General features: G+C 41.4%; 2 protein-coding genes across 5 annotated transcripts in view; one reads left to right on the forward strand and one right to left on the reverse strand.

The window, feature by feature from the left end:
- The first annotated feature begins 2,019 nt into the window (after nt 1-2,019).
- tspan5a (tetraspanin 5a) lies at nt 2,020-13,944 on the forward strand. 3 transcript variants are annotated; one of them, XR_007939656.1, is made up of 11 exons: nt 2,020-2,406; nt 3,612-3,662; nt 4,790-4,936; nt 5,022-5,192; nt 5,849-5,974; nt 6,194-6,241; nt 6,449-6,565; nt 6,659-6,720; nt 7,959-8,062; nt 10,443-10,483; nt 11,344-13,944. XR_007939656.1 is itself a non-coding variant. In XM_022203472.2 (10 exons), exons 1-9 carry the CDS (start codon nt 2,326-2,328, stop codon nt 10,453-10,455), a joined length of 816 nt encoding a protein of 271 aa, XP_022059164.1. In that variant the 5' UTR covers nt 2,020-2,325; the 3' UTR covers nt 10,456-10,483; nt 11,344-13,944. The 3 variants fall into 3 exon arrangements, 2 of the variants coding, with proteins under 2 accessions (XP_022059164.1, XP_051799599.1); XM_022203472.2 differs by lacking the exon at nt 7,959-8,062; XM_051943639.1 differs by lacking the exons at nt 7,959-8,062; nt 10,443-10,483; nt 11,344-13,944 and having other exon boundaries at nt 6,449-6,724.
- Nucleotides 13,945-16,865: 2,921 nt separating this feature from the next.
- Nucleotides 16,866-24,602, reverse strand: part of rap1gds1 (RAP1, GTP-GDP dissociation stimulator 1) — a 31,157-nt gene continuing 23,420 nt past the window's right edge. For both annotated transcript variants that reach the window (XM_022203469.2, XM_022203470.2), the window contains 7 exons: nt 22,962-23,093; nt 22,481-22,615; nt 21,257-21,382; nt 20,862-21,001; nt 20,283-20,409; nt 19,820-19,948; nt 16,866-19,003 (listed from right to left, as the gene is read on the reverse strand). In XM_022203469.2, coding sequence (XP_022059161.1) covers nt 18,876-19,003; nt 19,820-19,948; nt 20,283-20,409; nt 20,862-21,001; nt 21,257-21,382; nt 22,481-22,615; nt 22,962-23,093 — 917 coding nt within the window. In that variant the 3' untranslated portion in view covers nt 16,866-18,875. The remainder of the gene's footprint in view (nt 19,004-19,819; nt 19,949-20,282; nt 20,410-20,861; nt 21,002-21,256; nt 21,383-22,480; nt 22,616-22,961; nt 23,094-24,602) is intronic.

Genomic DNA, 24,602 nt, shown 5'->3' on the forward strand with positions numbered 1-24,602 from the left:
CGTTTGAGTTGTGTTCTTTCTTTTACTGCAAAGTTACACAAACTCTGAAGTCACTAAATATGCAAATAGGACCCGAGGACTCGAGAATTTATGTAGTTAGGTTTTGTTTTTGGACTTGTAACTTATGGTAGATATTTGTAACAACAACAATAACAAAAAACAACAATAATGCCATCGACAACAATGATATCATTAAAAACAACAGTAATGATAATATTGACAAAGCAACAAACAATACTAAAACAATAACAACAACAATACCACCAGCAACAAATTGCTAACAATGACAATAACAAATAGCAGCAATGCTAAAAAATAGTACCAACAACAATAACTAACAATATCTATAACAACAAACATAAACAACAACAACAATGATGATAAAAACAACAGCAATACCACCATGACCAACAACAACAATACTAAAAACAATAATAACAACAGTATCTATTAAATAACAACAGTAAGAATAAAAACAATAACAGCAACAACAACATTAAAAATAATGACTTACACTGTCTGCTTTGACGGTCAAGCCAAAAAAAAGACGATGCTCAGGAAGAGAGTATCACACCGGAATAGAAAATAAATACAAATAAAAGGCAAAATAAAGACCACAGAGGAAAGAGATGAAGCAGAGAAATATGGCTGAATGTGGTAAATAACTAGTGCTTTATTTATCCAGTGATTCCCAGTTAGGGGTTTTTGTAAGTTGAATTCAGCTGTATTTTAATTCATCAACTATAAATGTTTTATCCTGTAGAAGGTTGCTGGGAACTAGAGCAACCTAACATTTCGGATTCGGATGTTTCTAAGATAAAGTTTGGCCGTCTTTAGGCTGGTTTTGCTTTGGGTGAAACTGTTTGTGGATGCAGGTGGAGTTCTATTCTAATAATCACGACGGGTGACTGACCTCTAGTGGTCACAGTGAGTCATTAATTCATTACACTTTGATCTCATTTACACAGAGCCAAATCCTATTAAATGCTATTCTGGATTTAACAGAGAGCTCCAGCAAAACCAGTGAAACAATGTGGTGTTAATATCAGCAAAGGTGTCACTATCAGTATCTATTAATGTGTTCAAAATCAGTATAAGTAACAGTAATACTGGTAATCAGGAGTAAATTAATTAGGTTAATATAGCAGACACAACAGTGTTTCAATGTTTTAGTGAAAATATTGGTAAAATGGTGAAATTTGAAATCATTATCTTTGTGTCATGGACTGAAATAAAATTACTTCCAAATATCATTATAACTGATGCTGAATATTATTAGCATCACGTTGTTATGGATATCAGTGCTGGTTTTGAAGATGTGCTTCATAGAGATCACAAAAAATCTCTTTTGTCATTCATTTCTGCTGAGATTTGGTCCCATTTTTCATTCTATTTTATATATTTTAATATAACGATAGGGGTTTATAATAATTTGTAACACATGTTGGACAAAATGTGTCAGTTTTCAGGCAAAAATTAAAACAGATAATTTAAAATTTAAGTAATTTCCCATCAAAAATACACTGCAGATAAAGATTAGATTATAATACATACAACAGAAAAATAGCAATGAAAACTTAAAAAAAAAGAAAAGAAAAAAGTACACGTTTAAAAGCTCAGAAAATTGTAGAGTTTGGGTGGTAGCTTGTTAAAATATGTGTTTAGAATTATGCATTTTTATTATTTAACTTTTATTAATATTGTTAGTGTGAAGACGACACAAAGATTATTTTTATACATTTAAATGCTGCTAAAATACGCCTTTAAAATGATGCATTAACATTAAGAAAAATATTTTTAGACATCAAATTGCCCAGAAAAATGTACATAGTTTTGTTGGAGGCCTGTTAAAATGATGCATTATTATTATTATTAAAAATATTTTTTATTGACATTATTATTGCTTTAACTTTTATTGTTGCGATGAAGACCGGAACACCGGAAGTGCCTCACATTCCTCTAACATGATTGGTTCCAGCCCGTGTCCGTCAACTACCGCTCCAGCCAATCACTGTCGACCATCCGCAGCAGCGTCGCCGCCTCCAGTCGGAATAATTTCCATGAGAAGAGCAGATGACGGCTTTTGTATTTCTCTTCACTTCTTCGGTTTAACTTTCTATTCTTCTCACCGCGGCGCGTTCGCGCTCGTCCGGTCCATCGCTCCACCGTCATGGCGCCGGTGGGGGTCTGAGCAGCGAGCCGTCGGAGCGGTACGAAGTGAAATGCATCCCCGGAGCGCTGAACCTGTTCCCCGCCGCTCAGCACAAAGCCTGTGAAGCAGGCCGAGTTTCCTCCTCCTCAGCGGGCCGCGGACGATGCGCAGACATGTCGGGGAATCACTACAAAGGCAACGAAGTGAGCTGCTGCATCAAATACTTCATCTTCGGCTTCAACATCCTCTTCTGGGTGAGCTATTGTTGGGGGGGTTTGTCGTTTCAGACAGGGAGGAAGGCCCCGATCATCATCCTCACACCCGAACCGCTATATTCCCGGGGGTCGGTTCGGTTCGTCGGTCTGTCGTCGGGCGGCTGTTTTCGGTCCAGTTATGTCCGGATAGAAGCAGCTGCGGCTCACAGCTCGCGGCTAATCGGCTTTTTGTGGACAACTAATGATAGCTCAGAGCAACTGACACATCCATAACTGGACGACAACAGCCTTATTGTTGTGTTTTTATCACCTGAAATCAAATTAAACTCTATAATAAGTTTAAACGTGACCAAAAATGTAGTAGAAAGTGAAAGTTTTATCGTGCACCTGACCTAAATGTGCAGGTGGAAGCGCCTGACCGAGTGGCGCGGGTTCGAGTCCAGCTCAGGGCGGCTTCGAAAATAATACAGATCTCGTTATAGTCATTGCAGCATTAATAAATAACCTCTCAGTGCATTAACTAAATACTTAAATGACTAATTAATTATACGTTGCTGCTAATGCGTTTAAGCTCCCAAATGCTAGTTTTACGACTTTATGAATATAACATGACGTTCATTTAACCCTACTGTTGTCCTGTGGGTCAGACTGTCCCGTTTTAAAGTTAGAAAATGCGGGGGAAATAAAACATGTTCACAGTGAAACTTCTGATTTCCACAGTTTCAACATTTTTGGGAAAATTTTGGTGGAGAAAAAAAAATGAAAATGAAGTTTTTTAAGAACATTCACAATTCATTTTTTTTTGTGAACGCTCTTAAAGAAAATATTTTACATATAAATAGTAACTTAAGATGTTTTTAGGATTTTTTTGGAAGATTTTTACAATTTTTTGAAAATATTTACAGGATTTTTTGCCAAATTATTATTATTTTTATTATTAATAAGACTTTTAAGGAAAATTTTTAAGGGATTATTGGAATTTTCTTCCTGAATTTTTTGCAAATTTTCAGAAATTTGGGGAATTTTTAAAAATTATTTTTGGATTTTCTTTGTAAGGCTTTGCTGTTTTAACATTTACTGTAAGAAGCACGTTTGCTCTCCATAATTAGATGCTACCATGAGATTATCTGATGACTGATCTCACATCACAAAGGAGTATTTTCATTGAATAAAGTGGTGACAGATTGTATTCATTCTGTGTCTGTACATTTACTGACTGATAAGATGTGACCGGTGTTTTGCAGCTGCTGGGGATGGCCTTAGTTGGAATCGGACTGTGGGCCTGGAGTGAGAAGGTGAGTAGACACACATTCTTATTCACAATCAGGCAAAGAAATACAAAGTTATGTTGAATTTATTCTGTTTGAGCTGAATTTTGTCTAGTAAGATCCACATAATTCCAATGTTCTTCCAGAGTTAATGTTGAATTTATTAATATAGTTTTCTTCCTCCTGCTTTTGCTGATGAATCCTCAAAATTAGGTCTTTTTTGGTTCTTTTACAACCCACAAAATCAGTTTTTATGAACACACTGTGTTCTAGCAGCAGACAGACCAAAGTTAGTAGCGAATATAATGTAAATTCTAGCAGTTAAAGAGCTCGGTGGAGACCAAAACGGACCCAAAAAGAAAGCGAATATTTGACTTGGACACAAACGTCTTCACAAACTAATGATTATTTTCTTTGTCTAATGATCTGTCAACTATTTTCTTGGTTGTGTGGTTGTTAAAATGTCATGAAGTTGTAAAACAGTGTTCCACAAAGCCAAATGATATCCTTAAAATTTTAGTTTCGTCCACAATGCAAAGCTATCCTGTTTACTGTCATAGAAGAATAAAGAAAACGGTAAATATTCAGGTTTAAGCAGCTGAAACTAGGGAACTTAGACTTTGTTTCGGACTGATTATCAAAACATTTGGTGATTACTGAAGTTGACAACTAATCAATTAATTCATTTTTGCTGCTCTTTTCACAAATAAATACAAATGTTGCCCTTGGAAACAGTCAGGTGTTGTGATTTTGTTGCCTTCTAGTGGCCAAAAGTAAAATAAGACAGCTTTAAATTTAAAATTTTTAGATGTTTTTTTGGTAAAAGTGTTTATATAATATTTAAAATGAAGTCTGGAGAAAAACCTAGTAAGGAGATAGAGGTAATGAAGCTAGCCATGAACAAATACTGTCACATCTGCTCCCATATTTAGGCCAAACATCTCACTGAGCTAATTCTTCTGCCCAAAGGTGTCCAGCACAAACATCTTCTAAATATAAATAGTTCCAAAAATGGAAAATATCTTCCACAGATCTGGCTCCCTCTGAGTTCCTTCCAGTTCCAGGCACTTTAATGTCACTGTGACCCTTTCAGTCAAACATGTTCCGCCTGAAGAGTCGCAGCCTCAGTGAGTCGATGTGTTCCTCCTCTGCAGGGGGTTCTGTCCAACATCTCATCCATCACAGATCTGGGGGGTCTCGACCCCGTCTGGCTCTTCATGGTGGTCGGGGGGGTCATGTTCATCCTGGGCTTCGCCGGATGCATCGGAGCGCTGCGGGAAAACACGTTTCTGCTCAAATTTGTAAGTTCCAGTCTGGAGACGGCTACGATGAAGAATCAGAACGTCTTAATGACCGTTAATGTCTCATTTATGTGTCCCGCCATAGTTCTCGGTGTTTCTGGGGATCATCTTTTTCTTGGAGCTGACGACGGGAGTCCTGGCGTTTGTCTTCAAGGACTGGATCAAAGACCAGCTCAACCTGTTCATCAACAACAACATCCGGGCGTATCGGGATGACATCGATCTGCAGAACCTCATCGATTTCACTCAGGAATACGTGAGTTCAGCTATATTTCAGTCTTCTTTAGCGTACGAAGGCCGAAAATAGACGTACAGTGGTCCCTCGGCTGTCGCGGGGGTTTGGTTCCAGAACCTCAACGATAGAAAATCCAAGTATTCTATCTCAAAATGAATATTCTATACCACCACAATGGCAGAATATTCCGCTATTCGGGTCCCGCCCTAATTTTAAAGCTTTATAAACCCTCCCTACACTCTTCATAACATTTCCCACACTCTTATCACTACTTCCTATGCTCTAAAACATTTTTTAGACTCTTAAATGTACGTAATTTTAACAGTTCTATATGGGTACTAACCAGTGAATATGCCACAATTTCAATGATAAAGACCTAGCTGTGCAGTACTGATGACGGTGAGAAGAATGTGCAGTATCTTTGCCCTCGTCCGTAACTTTTGTTGTACCTAAAGCCGTAACTGGTGTCTTTTTCTGATTGTGGACCATAGTTAAGGGGAGTTTCTGTTGTTTCAAGGTTTGGTAGAAAAAAGTCTACATCCAGTAATGTCATGATTGACTCTATCAGACCGTTGAAGTTTTGTGGTCTGGTTGAGGTTAAGAAATTCCTTATAGATCAGTCTTTTCCACAAATCAACAGAGGTCTTTACCATGTTTTATCTTCTGTCTTACTTCAGTGGGAGTGCTGCGGTGCTTTTGGAGCAGACGATTGGAACCTAAACATCTATTTTAACTGCACTGATGGGAATCCTAGCCGGGAAAAGTGTGGCGTTCCCTTCTCTTGCTGCACCAAAGACCCAGCAGTACGACTTTTCATTTCGTTAACCTAAACATTCAGTTGATGTGTCCTGCTTTTTATGGCCCAACTGGTTGATCTACGCTTTCAGTTATCTAGTAAAACATCTCAACGTCTACTGTTGCTGTTTTGTAGATGTATTGTGACACAAAATATGGCAAAAATTTTCGTGTTTTTGATATGATTAATCCCACGTTTTACTAAATTTGATCCATTTTGTCTCCAGGAGGATGTAATAAACACTCAGTGTGGATATGACATTCGAGCTAAACCAGTAAGAACCTGCATTTCCTTGCCTCCCTCACTGTATTTCATCAATTTCTTCCATTAAAACAACTGTCCTCCAAAGAAAATCCAGCTTTCCATCTCGCTAACACGTCCATATCTGCTAGAAGACACCTTGAACTTTCAGGGTACCAATGAAGAGTTGGGGTTTTATATGTTAGTAAATGGTTATTTTACGGTTCTGTGGTTCGTCCAGGACTCGGAGCAGAAGGACTACATCAATGTGAAAGGCTGTGTGCCGCAGTTTGAGAAGTGGCTGCAGGACAACCTCACCTTAGTGGCCGGGATCTTCATAGGAGTTGCACTACTGCAGGTCGGTTCTGTTCATGTGATGGAGGAAAAATATGCTCTTTATTTCTTGTTTTTATGTCAATTTATGGGGATTTTTTTTCTCTTTCTTGAACAGATTTTTGGAATTTGTTTGGCCCAAAACTTAGTGAGCGACATCGAGGCCGTGCGGGCGAGCTGGTGAGAAAATTACCTCGGTTTGCTTCATTCAGGGTTTCATGTTCATACAAACTTTTTTCCCTTTCAAGCCCACAGTTTTGTGTCGTTTTATGTTATATATATTAACTACATAACTCTAATTTGGTTGAAAGTACAACTATAGAGGTAATCTAAGTAATTCCTGAACCTACTGATGAAATTAGACTCATTTAACCCTCTGAACTCAGCTGGGTTTCTGCACAACTATGATTAAAAATTAGGGCTGGCCCGAATAGTGGTTTCTGGCCTCCGAATATTCGGTCCTTATTAAAGACGAATTTCCGAATATTCGTTCCGCCCTGTAACGTCCGACGGGGGTGGGGGTGGGGGTGTTTGTGGCGGAGACGGCCCGAATATTCGGATCCGTTCGTCTGAATAGTCGGGTCCAGCCCTATTAAAAATAGGGAGAACGTGAAGTTATAATGCCATAAATCATCCAAAAAGACAGTAGCTAGCTATTTTACTGTGTTTTCTCACAGGTGTTTTCAATACTGGGACAAAATGGAATAAAAGTCTATATATTATTTACATTTCTAACTTGTTTCCTCTTCAGTAAAAACACAACCTGGAGTTCAACCTAGTAGCAATTTTATCACGATTTTTTTTTTTACGCACCTGGTCAGAGCTAAATTTTTCAATATATATACGTAGAATAAGATGATTTTGATGAAATATTGTGATCTTTTTAGCGAAAATTAGGCTAATTTTTCCCGACAGAGCTGCATATCACATGTGATTAGTTCAAGCACTATCGTAAAGTTGAAATTCCAACTATTTCTAGCGTTTACAGACACATTTTTACAGCTTCTTGCTCTGATAAATGATTATTTTTCTCTCTAAATAATATACCTTTCTAACCCGAAGGCTTGTTTTGAGGTTCAGAGGGTTAATCCCAAAGTGATCCTAATCTTAAAGGGAAATCCTAAAGTAATAACTTTACGAATATATATAATTTGTTTTTCTAAGCAGCATAGCAATACTAAATATTTGGCTCTAAAAGATGCTTGATCTGACATTTGTACATAGAGAATATAATGAAAAGTAATCTTAAAAAGACATTAAGCTGCTGAAGACGATGTTTTTCGTCGATGGAAAAGATGTTTTTGTTCTGGCAGCAGTCGTCTGAGGGGAATAAAAAAGGGAAAAAGGGTATTGAGCTTTACCATCACAGTGCCAGAACTCACCTCACACCTCATTCTTCCTCCTCCATGCTCCATCAGGGTGCCCCCCCCTCTGTCCATGCGTCGACTCCCACCACACTCCAGCAAGAAAGCATCGGCTTACTACTCATGAGACGCACATGCTGTGTGTGTGTTTGTAGCCGGTGGGTGTGACGGATCCATTTGGTCTTGTGTTTTGTGTCTGTCTGGTGTTGTATTGTGTTGTGTTCCATGCCAGGGCCCAATCTGGAAACGTGGAGTCATTGGGTAGCACCTTTACAGAGTCGTGTGGAAGCAGGATCATGCTGCTATAATATGCCAGTGTTTAATTAGATCCATTAATAACCTGATTATAAAGAATTTCCCATGTAGCAATATGACTCGAAACAGCTAGCCAATCATAGACGCATTAATTGGTTCTAATTAAACACTAAAACATCTATTGGGCAATACAATCCTGACTCCATACTAAAGGCCAAGTTAAACTACAAATTAAACCTGGCTTGCTCCACGCAGCAGTTCTTGTTATTTTAGTCTCTGGATGTGTTAGCCAGCTAGAGCTAGTAATTAGCACACAATCCTACTAGATAACAGTGAGCTAATGTGCTGAAGTTGAGGAATAAGTGTGCGAGTTCATATTACAGCAGAAACAACACACAACTATCCCTTCAACAGTCAATGTGGAGCTGTGCTAAACTGTGCCACTTTAGCTACAATGCTAATGTTGTTAGCAGTGGTTGGCTATCCCTGCATTCCAAATCGCATACTTGTTGTGGTCCTTTCAGTACTACAAGAGCCCTTACACAGTACGTACTGCCTTAACCGTGACAAATGTGACATACAACGGTTGATTGAAAAGTTCAGAGACCGTGCCCATAAAAATCAAAATCCATACCTGATTTAAATTTGGCCATCATCTCTGTCAAAGTACTCTCCTTATGCAGTGGTACATGGCCTCCAACACTTCTGCAGTGCTTGTCATGCTCCCTTGAAGTCCTTTTATGTAGACATGTTAAGCACCACGTGCAGTGAATCTTGTAAATTCTACCAAAACAACAACCCTTAGACTTGAAATTTGCACCACCACAGTTCAAGTAGATCACACCAATTGTTGAGGATCCGACAGTGGAACGCTACCTTATCGGTCCAATCATGGGGGACTCATTTCAGGTGCATTTTAGACCCACCATCACCAGTGATTGTTGATGGTACAGTTGGGGCAGATCAAAGCAATTCTTGATTAATCGGTATCGACACAAACGTAAGGCCGATACTGTGTCTAAAAGTTGTCGTATGTTAACAATATTCTTAATAAATTGCTATTTTAAGCTGCAGTTACATGATATGAGCCGCTAAACGTATGCCACTGGGATATAGACATGCTCGTTAGTCTTGGATTGATTTAACATTCACTACCATTCAAAGGTTTGGGGTCATCCAGACAATTCCATGTTTTCCATGAAAACTCAACATTTTATTCTTCTGCTAACATAACTGCACAAGGGTTTTCTAATCATCAATGAGTCTTTTGTTAGCAAAAAGTTGCCCTATATTAGCTAAAGTTGATGTTATTAGTTAAAGTTGCTCTAAAGGAGTTACAGTTGCCCTATATTAGCGAAAGTTGTCCTGTATTAGCTAAAGTTGCCCTATGTTAGCTGTAGTTGCTGTATATTACCGAAAGTTGATATTATTAGTTAAAATTGCTCTATATTAAAGTTGTTTTATATTAATTAAAGTTGCTCTAAAGGAGTTGAAGTTGCTCTGTATTCGCTAAAGTTGCTGCAAATGTTCCTCTGTACCCCTATGGAGATATCGGAGGTCATTAAGCGTTACAGAAGCCTTTGTCATGGTGCCCTTTTATTACCAGGTACTACAGTTAATCTACAGTACTGGAAGTGTGCTGTTCCAGCTAACATCAACCACTAAACCTGTTTTCTGCTGTAATGTGAATGCACTATTAGTCTGTATAAGCAGGACAACATGGTTTCTTCAGTCGATGTGGAATTTCAGCACGTTTGATCGTTTTCCTCACACTCCTAAGAACTGAAGTCAGTTTTTCGCCTTTACATACTGCGGTAAGTCAGTACCTGAATCAGGACACCATGCTATTTAAATGCATTAGAAGTCAGGAAGCTCTTTTTCACTGTGACTGCATGTCACTGATCCTCCTACTGAGTGGAAGCAGTTTGCATTAATGAACCTTGCAGACATGTGACTCTAAACAATCCTTTCTTTCTTGTTGGCCTTTTCTTCCACCGCCTGTACTCTGACTCTGTCCAGCTTTCTCTCTCTCTCCTCTCTTTGCCATCTCTTGTAATCCTCATCTCTCTCCAGCCTTTAGATTAGTCTGCTGATCCTCCACACAAAACTCTTTTCTGAGCATTCCCGAGCTAACCCTCAACTTCTCTATTATCCGCTTTCCTTTTCGGTCCCGTCTAAAAACTGTCGGGCACAGGAGTGTTGGAGCCTCGTTAGTCAGGTGATGGTTTATTGATTCTGGTTTGGCTTCTTAATGAACTCTGCTCTCTGTCCTCTCTCCTCCAGTTTCTTTACCTAATGCTGAAGCAGCATTTCCACTCTAACAGGTAATCTTTTATTTTGATTAAATTACACTGGGGGGGATTGAATGCTGGCTTTAAATCTCTGAACCCCGCTTTTATTCCTACCCACAGTAGGCTCATTTTTACTGCAGTATAAAGTTGTACAGTCTGACTTATGCTTGAGAGTCACAACGAAGTTCGCGAATGTAGCATAATCCAGTGTGACGGCAAATGTAAACAAAGCCTTACAGCGCTGCGTGACGACTGTACTTACAGTATTCGTCCGCTCCACTCGCCAACTAGTTCCACTGAACCAGTACAGACGTAAAGACAAAACGCTGTATGTCATAAACCGAGGACCTGCCATAATCAGTCCCAACGTATTCGTCCACTTAACTCGCCAACTAGTTCCACTGGACCGGTTCCGACACAATGCTGAAATGCCGTACGTTAAACCGAGGGCTAGACTAATCAGTTCCGACGTAACGGCGAAACAACAGAGGTCAAGGATGTTGTAAACCGAGGACCTCCTGTAGATATTCTTGATGTCTCATTAGTTACGCTTTTAATTGGTTCCCTTACTTGCCAGTTACGTGGCAAAAAGTCCCAGAATTTTTGCCACGTAACTGTTGGTCACATTAGAGTCAGAATCTGATTTGAGCAAACGCTTAATTTTTGGCGAATTTTTAAACGAGACACATAAAATGAAAAGTTTTTAATGAAATCTCACGTTTCAACTCTAGATTTGGTTGGTTTATTCCATTTTAGGAACAAAAGTAATAGTGGAAAGATAGTGTTTTCAAAATTTTAGCATTTTTGTAAAGATAAGCCTTTCTGAGGGGTTCAGAGAGCTATCAGGATATATAAAAACGATTTATCAAGACGTGTCTTTTCCCCTCCATCAGCTCCATCTTTGAACACTGTCAGGGGAAACTCGGAGGATGACACCGATCACCTGCACCATTTCCTTCACTGAACCAGCACCTTTTTTTCGAGGCACTAATACGTGAAGTGCTCTGTACATAAACACTGTGTATGACTACTGTAAAACGAACGGTTGAACACGGACTACATGCAGATCATTGCCAGGCTGCAGTTTTGATAGCTACATTTAGACTGTAAGAGTTTTGATACATCATTTTGATATTAGATCCGTATTTTTCACTGTGGAAACTTGGGCCCATTGTTCCATTGCTGAGGTTGTCAGACATAAGTGCTTGCTTCGTAAACCTTCCCACCACTTGTGCAGGACTCTAAGGAACTCACTGGTTTTCAACTAAAATCACGCACACGAAAAAAACCCAACACAGTTAGGATTGTAGTTTGATTTATCTGTGGAATTATTGTTGCACTAACTGATTATTCTAGTTCCTGTTCAGCAGCTGTCAAACAGCGATGTGGACATTTACGAATAATTCCTGGAGGAGCTGGTTATTACTGAACTAATGGACTAAAAGGGTTGAGTATAAATGATTGATGGATTAGATGAAATTTCACTTTGTAGCGCCCCTTTGTGCTACAAATTCCATGCAGTGGGAACTCTGCTATCAAATCTCAGTTTTTTTAGCTTCTGTCCACAGAAATAATTAATAATTCCTGATTTAAATCTATCTTATTCAAGTTCCTTTGTGGCTGCTTTCACTTCGACTTTAAATCTTTGGCTTTTTTTAATGTAAAGAATAGTTGCGGGTGCTCACATGCAGTATGCTTTGATTGAGTTACTTTCTGCCGTAATTGTTCCCTCTTGAATCCCATCATAACCAATAGTCCCTGTTCCATTCAAAATGTACTGAACAAAAATATAAACGCAGCATAGAAGAATAATTAGGTGTTGTTCCAATAGACGAAATCAGAATGGACGCTGGAGAAGAACCGAATATGCACAATACTGGAAATAATAATCAACAGAACGGTCATGGAACAAAATAACGAGTCCATCCAGCATTTGCATCGTGTTACACCGAGTTATTGAGGTTGTCTATGCTGGCTTGGGGAATGTTGTCCTTCCGATCAAGTCAGTATAAATTTCGATGACATTGTCCAACATGTCCATCCAGAGCATCCAACAGATGTTCAATGGGGACGTGTCTGGAGAGTCTACAGGCTGTGGTAGGACCAGAACATTTTCAGCTTTTAGAAGAGCAGCATGTGTTCTGGTCTCTTTGAAACGTCAAGTATTGTTGGCAAATCAAACGGGATGGCCACGGATGTGAGGATTTCATCTGGAGCTTTGAAATGACCATGAAATGCAGACCTGTTCTTTGTCTATATGTTATTCCTGGTCACGCTGTTTAATCATTCCTTCAAAGACGTTCTGTGCACAATTGGCTAAATTGAACCCTGTCAGAAATTAGATTTTTACCTTTGGGACCATTTTCATGCTGCGTTTATATTTTTGTTCCAGACTCTGAACAGCATTTCGTACAGAACTGGGACTATCCATTAACACCCAATGACTTTATGTACAGACAGTAGGCTACAGACTCGAGAAATCCAAATGAACCCATGAAACAAAACTGTAGGATTCTCAATATGACATGGTTTGGGTAGCAAAAGTCTATTGGAAGATATTTAGGGATACTCAGTCCTGATCACAACACATCGCATATAAGAAAATTATCATAATCTTTTTACTGTTATCAGAGTCGTGAAGGTTCTTCCCATCTTTTAAAAAAAGTCCATATACTCAAGGGACTACAAAACATGTAGTTCTACACCTGTCGTTTCACGTCACTGTGGTTTGTAGATTAAATGTTTTTGGTGGGACATCTCTAAAACTTCAATGAAGTGTGGTGGAAAGTCAGAACATGGGCCAAGGAAGCAGCTATTTTTCATTGGATGTGCATCAGAGAACTTTTCGTACGCTCAAATGGGCATTTTTAAACATTTTCAGTTTTTCATGAACAGCATTAATGCACTTACTTGAATGAAAAGCAAACCTAGCACTTGTACCCCACGATTGTCGTTCACTTTGTGTATTTTGATGCAGATCTGATCAGTTTACACAACATTGAATGAAAACTAGTCGATTAATCTGGAATTGGAAAAAAAGCTGATTTTTTATCGGTGTTTCTTTTGATGGTTATAAGTGATGACTTGCTGAAAGCACGTGTTTGTATTAAAGTATTGACAGTATTTTTTCAAGCGGTGGTCTTTGTTGTGAAGCGTAACTCAGATTTGTCCCATTCTGAGGTACTTTAAAAGGGATCGACCTTGTTTTTGATACTAAATATTTATTGGTTTTCTAGCACTAAAACACAGAACTACTGATTCTGATTTGTCATGGTTTGGAAGGTTGTAAAACGTTCTAACGAGGTGTTCTGCAGTCCTGTGAGGTGTCTCACTCATCACTACCTTTACCACATTCATGGATTGTTTAGCTGATATCTGTATAATCCCACAAACGTTGTAATGTAACTACCTCCTCTCGTTTCCCCGTCTCATGTCCCGTTGAAACTGATTTTAATGTCAAGTAAAATTAATTAATAAACTGACGAAAACACTGAGTGTTCCTGAGCCTTCTGTGTTTTTTTTTTTCTCCCACTATGTTGCTGCCACAAAGCTCACAAATGTGTTTATGGATTGCACTTCCCACACATCATCTGTCGTCGTTTCTGGACATCTTTGGTGTCTGTCACCACTAAAGGAGTCTGTTTATGCTAGAGGACTGCAGAACAGGAAAGACTGGAGCGTACAACGGAACATGTTCCACAACGGGGACGTAGAACTGAACACCTGAAGGCTGAGTCGTCTTAAGGTTGTGTCGCCATTCATAGGGCAAGTGATCATATTTGGTAACTTTTAAAAAGGTGTTACCTCCCGCCTCCCGAGGTCGAGAAACGTGGTTTTTACCCAGCCAATCAGCAAAGATCGCTTTACATTACAGCACCCTACATTGTGGCGTTTGACCAAACAGCAGAGGCCTGGAACATATCAAACTTCCTCTTTTCTCCGTAGTTGGCAAAAGATGGACTTGTGGCTCAGTCCTCGAAACATCAAAACTAACCATGGTTAGTTGACTAAACTCGTATGTTTATGGTTAAGTAGTTGTGCTAAGTGATGATATACACATTTCTTGAAATGTTCGTACCACTAACGGGCAAGGAACCATATATGGTAACTTCACCGACCTTAAAAGTTTTCACAAAAGTCATGTCCTCCAGTAACACTCTGGAGTTTAAATTTTGAATTTCAAAGTATTTCAATGAGTGCCCTTTAGAAATCCTAAACAAATGTGGCTACAGGGGCTTCAGGAAGTATCCAGATCCTCTCATTTTTTGTGCATTTTACAGTAGATAGATCAGACCAAGGGCACAGAACCAAACTGAATAACAAAGCAAGAAGGGACTTGATCAGATGGTGACCAAGAGCCTGACCGAAGGACGGCCATCTCAGCAGTTCTACATCAATCAAACCTTTATGCAAGCGTGAAAAAGAAACTACTTCAAGTACAAGCCACGACAGGCCACTTAAAGCACTCCGAGAGCACGAGGAAAAAGATTCTCTGATGAAATGAGTCAAAAAGTGAACCATTTGTGCACTAAGTCTGGTAAACAGCACACCCTTCTGCAGCGTCATGCTGTGGGTTGAGCTTCTTAGCAGCAGGGACACTGAGGGAAGGATGAAGGCAGCCAAATACAGAGAGGTTCTCGAAGAAAACTTAGAGTGCAGCAGCATGAGACTGGAAAGATGACAAAGACCCAACGCCAACAGCCACGACTACACTGGAGTGGCTTCAACAGAAATCTCAGACCATCCTTGAGAGGAAGAGGTTTTACCCAAGACAACTGGAAGCTGTAACTGCTGTCAAAGGATCTTGGAAGTCAATTTTTGGGTCCTCGCACTTTTGTGAATGTAAGATTAGAGGTTTTGCTGATTAATAAATTTGAAAAAAGTCCCAAAAATGTGTTGTTTTGAGAGAAGATGTTGAATTCACACCATAAACACAACACCAGTGACAGAATGGAGCTGAGCTGGAATGCAAAACTCTTATTTTAGGAGTCGAACTATGCTCCAATACTCACCTCTGGGCTCGGAGTAGTGGCCAAAAAGCTAAGCTTGTGGACAAAAGTGCTCAAAAGAAGTTTCCTCCACAGAGAGACAGCGTGAGAAGCTCAGAGATCCTCTACTTCTTTGCATTCAAGGGAGGCAACTGAGGTGGTTTGGGCTTCTGATTAGAATGCTTCTGGGGTCTCTCCTTTTGGAGGCTTTCCAGGAATGTCCGATTAGGTGGAGAACCCAGAGCTCGCTGGAGGGATTACATATCCCATCTGGCCAGGAAACGCCTTGGAATCCCCTCGGAGGAAGTGGAAAATGGTGATGAGAGAGGGAGATCTGGAAAACAGTGCTGCCTCCACAAGCAGACCAAGATAAGTGGAAGGAAATGAATGAATGGATGGAAGCATTAAGGTGTGTTTAAAGCATGGATAAAGCAAATTTTATGCAAAGACAAGAGGAATTATGTTTCAGCTTGGATTCTGTGGGGGTTTATATGAAGTTCCTCTACAGGCAAATTAGGAAAAAAAGAACCTGGATAGTTAAATAGTTTACAGCAGTCATATCGGGTGTTTTTGGTGAATAAACACACAATGAGCGAATAGACCATCCATCCATTTTCTTCCTCTTATCTGGGGTCGGGTCGTGGAGGCAGCAGATGAAGCAGGTCATTCCAGATGTTCCTCCTCTTAGCAATGCTTTCCAGCTCTTCCTGTGGGATCCCGAGGTGTTCCCAGGCCAGATGAGATACATAATACCTCCAGCTAGTTCTGGGTCTACCCCGGGGTCTCCTCCCAGGCGAACATGTTTGAAAAACCTCCAAAGGAAGTCTCCACAGAGGCATCCAAATCGATGTCCAAACCAAGGATCAGCAGCTCTACTCCAAGCTCCCTACGGATGTCTGATCTTCCCAACTCATCTCTAAGGCTGAGCCCAGACATTCTTCAGAGGAAACTCATTTCAGCTGCTTGTATCCACGATCTCATTCTTCCGGTCACTACCCAGAGTGTATGACCATAGGTGAGGGTTGGAACGTAGATGAATGGTAAATCGAGAGCTTCACCTTCCTGCTCAGTTCCCTCTTGACCACGGTCGGTGCAATGCCTGCATTACTGCAACAATCCATCTGTCCATCTCACACTCTATTTTCCCATCACTCGTGAACAAGATCCCGAGATACTCGAACTCCTTCGCTTGGTGAAGAAACTTCCCCCCAACCCAGAGGGAGCAATCCACTGGTTTCCATCAGAGAACCACGGCCTTGGATCAGTGAACAGACCAGCAGTGGGAACACCAAATAAAATGTGGTTCAAATTTTCTTTAAATACATCTATATCGTAACATTTTCTTTCAAAATAATCAAAAGCAAAAGGAGAGCTGCTTTTCTTCCATCAACTTCTCCGACGTAAAGAAAAAAAGACGACATCAACCATCACCAGCTATCATCTTTTAATTATCTGCTGAGTTACAATCCTCCAAATGTACAACTCATGACATTTACAACAAACATTTATGTTTATAGTATTTTACGCAGTTACTATGGATACATCTCCACTGGCATGTGTCTTTAGAAGAGCACAGATCTGATAAATAACCATTCATACCTTTTAAAAAAACAAAAAGCGTGGGCCCAGACCAGGAGACACACTGTGGCGTGTTGACAGGCCGTCGGTACAGCGTCGGACACAAAAACGGCTCCGACCGGAAGGATCCAAACCGTCGTACAGGAAGAGAAACCCGTCCTCTGGAGGCGACTGTTTGGCGTCTGCATTCGGTTACCTGTTCTCACCAGATTCCACTGCCTACCCCAAGCTGTACATTCACAACACACACACGAACTGTACACACACGTGTAGGAATGGCGGCAGCTTTAATTCACACGGTTCAAAACACACTCCCCGGCGTGTTTACCTCCGATTCAGGGATTTTTGAGGCGCCGGGGAGTGGATCTTGAAGCTGGACTGCAGTAGCTCTTGTTCCAACTTCTCCTATCCTTGGTGCTCTTCATTACTCTACTCCACTATTCTCTGCCCATCTAAAAATATTATAAAATTATCTTTTATAGACATTTTCTTGGATTCTGTTCACAGCACTACAAACAAAAGGATTTTACACATAGAAATTTGGCTATGCAAAATGTCAAACACTGACTGTGATGCATTGATTGGACTGATGGGAAGTCGGCAATTTTCTCAGCAACTGGAAGCAAACACAATTTATTCAGATCAGAAAGGTCTTAGTGCACCGTCCTTGAGACCTTTCGTGATTGTTTGGTGTTTTTGACCCAACTCATAATGTTTAAACTTAGACGTCGCTCAGAAGATTGGCTGATGTCCGGTGAACATTCTCACTGTCAAATTGGTTTTGAAGCTTCCAGGAGTTGAACACAACACCGTAACACGCAGTCAGAGACGCTAGATTTCCATCGGGAAAGGCACACTTCACATTTCCTACTAGTCTTGACTCAAACTTGGCTGCACTCTGGCTGATTTCACTACTCGCTGCTCTGTTCTGATCACATGATTCTGGAAGGCTGGAGCCTCTAACTTCACTGTACAGCTGTCGAATGCGGGGGAATGTGTTCGGACAGCTAAAACTCTAATATCTCGAAGTTTAAAGAACAAGTGCAAAAAAATACGAAAAGTGTACAAGACTGGAGGTGTCAGGCTGTACTTGGGAGTGATGCGAGCGGCGGAGAGGTAAGATGAACACTGGCACACCTTCAACAGGACTAAAACATGCACAGTTTCTAGTCAATTTATACTCGAGCTACATGGGACACGACTGGGCACATCAAGGATGGCTGTTTTCTTTTTAAAAAATGAAAGAAAAGTCACGACAGGAAAGGTCTTTTTTTGTTCTTTTGTGCACTTTTTTGTTTTTTTACTGGTGGGTTACCGGCGGATGGTGTCACAGCTATGGTCGTAGAAGAGTGTCGTCTCTTAATCTATTGCGTTAGGCTGTCTATGGCGCCTCAGCTCCCATGCACAAGTAGAGAAGGACTAGGGTTAGACTGATGGAGTGGAGATAAAGACATACCAGCATGTCAGCGCATCCGACTCACCCTAAAGGACCTGCTAACCCACCTAAATAAATCTCATTATTATGACTTTCAGAGGAGAGTTGTGGTGTCCCGTGGTCGTCGACTAAAACAGCTTGTGGATACTTCTCGTTCAAAATAAAACTTAAAACCCGACAACGTTCCGACTGTGATGATCTGTGTGAAGTAGTGCACATCAGTCTAACCCTAGCGGAGGTTCTGTGGGGCGGAGAGTCGGGGTAGAGACGTGACTGGATGTCTGGCTGGCAGTTAACGCGACATGGTACCTTGGCACATGACGATGGGGCACGGGGAGAGCAGTCATGAGGTGTCATTGGGTGATTAGGTGGTCAGGCAGGCATTCGGGTGGGTGGGTGGGTGGGTGGGGCTGGACACAGTCATTTAGCTCTGGGCAGTTAGCCGCTGCTCCGTGAGCGACGCCTGGTGCGATACCGTCTTGTTTTCGTGAGCCCTCAGCTTGGACACCACGTCGAGGAACGCCAGGCTCTGGACTTCTTTGTGGAGCGGCTCTGAGGACAGACGGGAGGATGGGAGTATTATTAGATAAAAGAACATACGTGGTAAGATATAAACATTGGCCCCAAATTTGCTTATTTCAAACGATAAAGCCCTATGAGCCGTTATACGAAGCCGCAATTACGAAGCTCTTATCGGGGCCGTGTACCGGCCGAAATTCAAAATGGCGAACGTCTACGACAATGCGACCTCGCAAGACTTGATCGATATTTTTATGGATTAGGTGGTTTTAGTATATGTACTTCTCCAGAAACATGGCCTTGTAAGGGTTAAATATCTGTGCTAACCCTTCTGCTGTCTTCATTTACGGGCACCAAAAAATATTGTTTCCTTGTTTGAAAAAAATTCAAAAATTTAGCAAAAAAAATTCCCCAAATTTCTGAAAATTTGCAAAACCTTCAGGGACAAAAAAAATCTAATAATTCTTTAAAAGTTTCCCTTTAAGGTTTCATTTAAAAAATACCCCAAATTTGGCAAGAAAATTCTTGTAAATATTTTCCAAAAATGAGTAAAAATCTTCCAAAAAAATCCTAAAAATATCAAAATGATTCCACATATATCAGTAAAACTTCTAATATTTTCTTTAAGAACATTCACATAAAAATCAACCAGGACACACCTTGATACCTCTCAACGCTTAGCTTTAGCAGCAGCGTGATAGATTAACTCCCAAATAAGATTATATAAACGTTGAGCTAAACGCTGAACATTTCCACCAGCTTTTAGCTCATGAGTGACACCAAAACAGCTGAAACTTGGGCTCCGTTCATAGCACAAAAACATGGAATCAAACAAAAGGTGAAGCTGACCTGAGCCCATGACTGCACAGATGAGGATCATGGAGTTGTACTTGATCTCCGGTGCACTCCTCTCGTCTGACAGCAGCTTGTGAAGCACCGACACCAGGCTGGCTCCCACAAAGTCCTTCTCAGCGGCGACTGGAATCCAGAACAAACATCAGCGTGTTGTTACTTCTGTCAAAAAAACTCAAAACAAGCAAATAGCTTTGCCTGTGCTACCAACGTTTGTTCATGATCAGCTGGATCAAGTATTTCTCCTGAATTATTAGTTGTGTATCAAACTTGATTTCTGATTAGTTTGAATCTTACCCAGTGGGGTTAAATATCAGCAAAACATACTGTCGGTTAAACATTTCAGGTGACAGTTTGAAGCATTTTCTTTCACAGTTCACATAATGAGCATCTCTCACATTTCTGTAATCGTAAACCAGCGTTCAGACGTGACGTGCAGACCCCAAACAGCCGCTCTTACCTAATTCCAGCGCTGCTATGAGACCCAGAGCCACCAGCGCTTCGTTCTGCATGATCATGTGCTCGCTGGTTGCCATGGTAACTAAATGTTTGACGCCGCCTCCCTGGATGACGGTCTTGACGACTTCCTAAAAACAACACAAACAGGAAACGCCCTCGGCTAAACCAGTCCTGAAGATGCATTTTCAGATAAATACAGAAGGAATAGAAAGAAAGATAGAGCAGCAGAGGCGGATCCAAGTCTGGAGTCATTATTTATCACTTTTGGATTAAAATACGCAAATCGGCAAAAGATTTCTGTCCAGTGTTGATGAATAAATAAAGAGGGTTTCCTTTAACTATCACTGGATAGACGAGCATCATGACTGCTTTCAGATCTGATTGGATAACGGCTCAATAGAGGAGATATCCGGATACAAATACGGGTTTTAAAGCAGCTTTCTGTCTTTCTCTACAGCACCAACATGTATTTCTGTCACTAACTTGTGCTCCAGACCCGACAGTGCAGGAATAATGACCTACTATTAAAGCCTCAGAGCGTTATAAGACTGTTCAAAGTGACCTTGGAGGGCAGTCTGACCTTGGACTTGCTGTGTCGGATGAGGGCCGACAGGAGCCTGTTGGACTCGCCCATCACTCCGGCGTGATCTTTGGCTTCGCACCACTCCACCAGCCTCTCCACCAGCTTCCCGTTGGTTCCCAGCTGGTCGGCGGCTTCAGCTGAACCAACACACACAGCAGGCAGGCCAGATTACCGTCTTTTGTTCTGGGGTGCACCATCTTGAGCAGCTGTTGCCGTATTTCTGTGTCTCTTCCACTCAAGAAGTGAAAGTCAAACAGTCTGAGCAGCTGAAATTCTGTCTTAATTAGCGCGTTGTTTGGGATATCTTTCAACAGGACGTCAAAATTAACGAACTGCTGGGTTTAACACTGCTGGAATGATCATCAGTTCACAACACCAAGACAAAGACCTACCTTGTGTGTCGATGAGCATACGTAACGTCCCCAGGAGTTTGAACTGGACTGGAGGCATCTCTGATTGCAAGAACTTCAACACGACGTCTGCAACGCCGGCCGACAGCATCTTGGATTTATTTACCACTGGAGAGGAAAACAACAGGTCGGTTTATCATTTCATTCAAGTAAGGACTAAGAAAACTTTGTGAGTCCATTTTTATCTGCGGTACTTTCTGAAGCTCGGATAACAGCCTCATGAAATAAACTCCTGATGGAGGTTTGCCAGTGTCGCAGAAAGTCACAACAAAGACCTTGAAGGACCGTCTGGAAAACACCAGCTGTCGGATAAAGTTATTGTGGCTGCTTTTAAGAGAGAGTGTGAGTATGTAACTGACATAAAGGATCCTCTGATGTTCTTGTCAGCGCTGTACTGTGACTAATCATACGTGTAGAAAGGCAACATATACGAGGGGTGATTGACAAGTTTTGAGCCTGACCAAGAAAAAAGTAAAAGTAAATTTAAACAATGGTTTATTTCTCAACATAATCCCTTTGCAAGTCCACACATTTCTTCCAGCGTCTCTGTAGCGCCTTGATCCCGTTCTTATAGAAGGTCTTATCCTGCTCCTGTAGGAAGTCGCTTACCGCAGCTATGACGTCATCGTTTGTGGCGTAGTGGGTCCCAGCAAGGTGCCGTTTCATGTTTGGGAAAAGATGAAAGTCAGACGGAGCCAAATCTAGGGAATAAGGTGGATGCTGCACGAGTTCAAAGCCACATTGGTGAATGGCTGCCATGGAGACAACTGACTTGTGAACCGGAGCATCGTCCTGGTGGAACAGGACACCACGTCTGAGCATTCCACTGTGCTTTTCTTTAATTTTCTCCCTCAGTTGGCGTACCAGGGAAGCATAATATTGCCCATTGGTGGTCAATTGATGGATCACAGCGCGGTCACCGATTTGGTCCATTTTGCTTGAATGACCGACCTCACTCTACTTTACTCGGGTATCATACATGCATGAATACACGCATTGAGTTCAAAATTGAACTCAAACTCTTCTGACATGTTGCTTTCTCAGAGAACAAAAGGTTTTCATTAGCGAAGTGTCTTTTCTTGGTCAGGCTCAGAACGTATCAATCATCCCTCGTAGGTGGTCTCTGAAAGTCCATGGATGAGGGTTGGAACTCCTGAATTTATGGGTGTAGAGGGCCCTTTAAGTCTCACTGATGGAGGGACTCACCGGGTATCGCCAGGTTCCTCAGGGCGCTCAGTGCTGCGTGTTGAACCGTGACGTTTCCTTCCTCCACGTGCCGATCCAACAGCTCCAGAAGCTTCTGCACGATTCCAGTGTCCACCATGTGGATGCAGTTCCCATCTACACACAGTGATTTAAAATACACTTTATGTTGAGATTACAAGAAGGAATGATTCACAGAAATGATTTCAGTAGAGATGCTTGAGTTACTGTAGTCTAACTTACAGAAATATAAACCTCCCACACACCCTTCTCTGCTTCTTTATCTTTAGTTATCTTTGTTGTCAGTTCTGTTAATTTGCAGCTCAGTGGACAAAGATCAGAGTTACTCTACAGAACATCAGTATTTCATCTTTGCTGCAGGCTGCTAATGTTTTCTCTCTGCCGTGTCTGACTCCCACAGCTGGGATGATGAAAGTTGTGACCAATTTTGCTCTACTTTCATCTCATCGCAAGTAATTCTCACCATTGCGGGCAAAGTTAGCGATGGCCAGAGCCCCGGCCAGCTGCAGCTGATGGTTGTGAGATGGGATCCAGGACAGGACCCTCTGGAAGACGCTGCCTTTTCCCCCCTCAAACAGCTTCTGCATGGACTCATCTACACAGAGGACAGGATGAGTTACAACAGCGCGTAGATGAAATAGACGTTAAACAACCACCTCCCAGCCATGTTGACTCATTGCTGGGTTGCTAATGACATGTGCATACTGCTTTTTTAACACAGGAATGGATGAAGAGCGTGAACTGCTGAGAGATCATCACGCTCAGGTCTGTGCTGCTGCACGAAACATTTACATAAAGGCTGAATTATTCATTCTCTACATCAGTGCTGGGCAGAGGACTCTGAGGATTTATATTTATGATCCGATAAAGCATGTGTGAAGGTGAAATTTTCCATCTGTAAATTAAGTCGGCCTTGTGTTCCTACAGACAAGTACAGCCGGCTGCTGCAACTTAATCTGACAGTTTGAAGGAGGAATGAATTTTTAATTGCCGTTACACCAAAGTTCAGTCTGAATGTGTGCATACAGTATGTTCTGATGATGAACACGCAGTTTAGCTCGACATACTATGAGGTTGTGTATTTAGTACGTCGTGCATTTTTGCTGCAATGACCTTCTGTAGACAGGAGGCATCATCTCTAACAAGCTTCTAGCGGGGCGACGGTCTCCAGCTCAGCAAAGTTCTCAGATCTATGTGCTGTAGCAGCTCTCTTCAGATCCTCCATTGGGTTTCAGTCTGGAGGTTGTGATGTGGCTTTCTTCTCTAACCAGCCTTTGTTGGTTCTGATGTGTGTTTGGGGTCACTGTCTTGCTGGAACGTCCAATTACGGCCAAACCTTTTCACGGACGGAGTGACGTTCTTGGCCGGAATATGCAGGTACTTCCTGAATCCATGGTGCCTTCAATAAGTTGGAGATTCCTGGTTCCATTAGAAGCCAAACATCCCACCACCATGCTCCACAGTAGGCAGGGTGTTCTTCTCCTCCCAGATCTCTAGTTTGGCCTCATAGGTCCATAGAAAAGTCTCCCAGAACTTCAGTGGCTTTGATTGGTTGGTTTTAGCAGACTGGAGATGATTCTTCTTGTGGTGTGACTTCAGAAGCGGTGTCTGTCTCTAAGATCAGACATTAAGCCCTTCAGCATGGAGTGTGTGGCGTACTGTGTCCACAGAAACATCAGCTCCTCTTTCAGCTAAATCTTCCTGCAGGTTCTTAGCAGTAAGCCTCGGGTTCTTGTCCATCTGTCTCTGCAGGAATCTTGATGCCAACAGCTTCTTTTTTAGACCATGTAGTGTAGCTGCAGCACTGGTGGCTTTGAACTATGAATGACGCTTCCAACAGAGTCTCTGGGAACATTCAAGAGCTTGGACATCTTCTTGTACCCATTTCCTTTCTCATGCAAAGCAACTACCTCCTCTCTAAACTTCAGGGACATCTCTCTGGTCTGAACCATGGTGCTTTCAAGAGAAGGACCCATTTTATAGACATGAGTATTGCTCAATGCTTAGCATGTTTGAATTCACCTAAAAATGTAGACATACAGGTGGATGGCATTTATCTGCATTTAACTAGCATTGTTCATAGGGGGTTGAATCATTTTGCATG

This window comes from Acanthochromis polyacanthus, chromosome 23 (genome assembly GCF_021347895.1).
Source record: "Acanthochromis polyacanthus isolate Apoly-LR-REF ecotype Palm Island chromosome 23, KAUST_Apoly_ChrSc, whole genome shotgun sequence".
Taxonomy (NCBI): domain Eukaryota; kingdom Metazoa; phylum Chordata; class Actinopteri; family Pomacentridae; genus Acanthochromis; species Acanthochromis polyacanthus.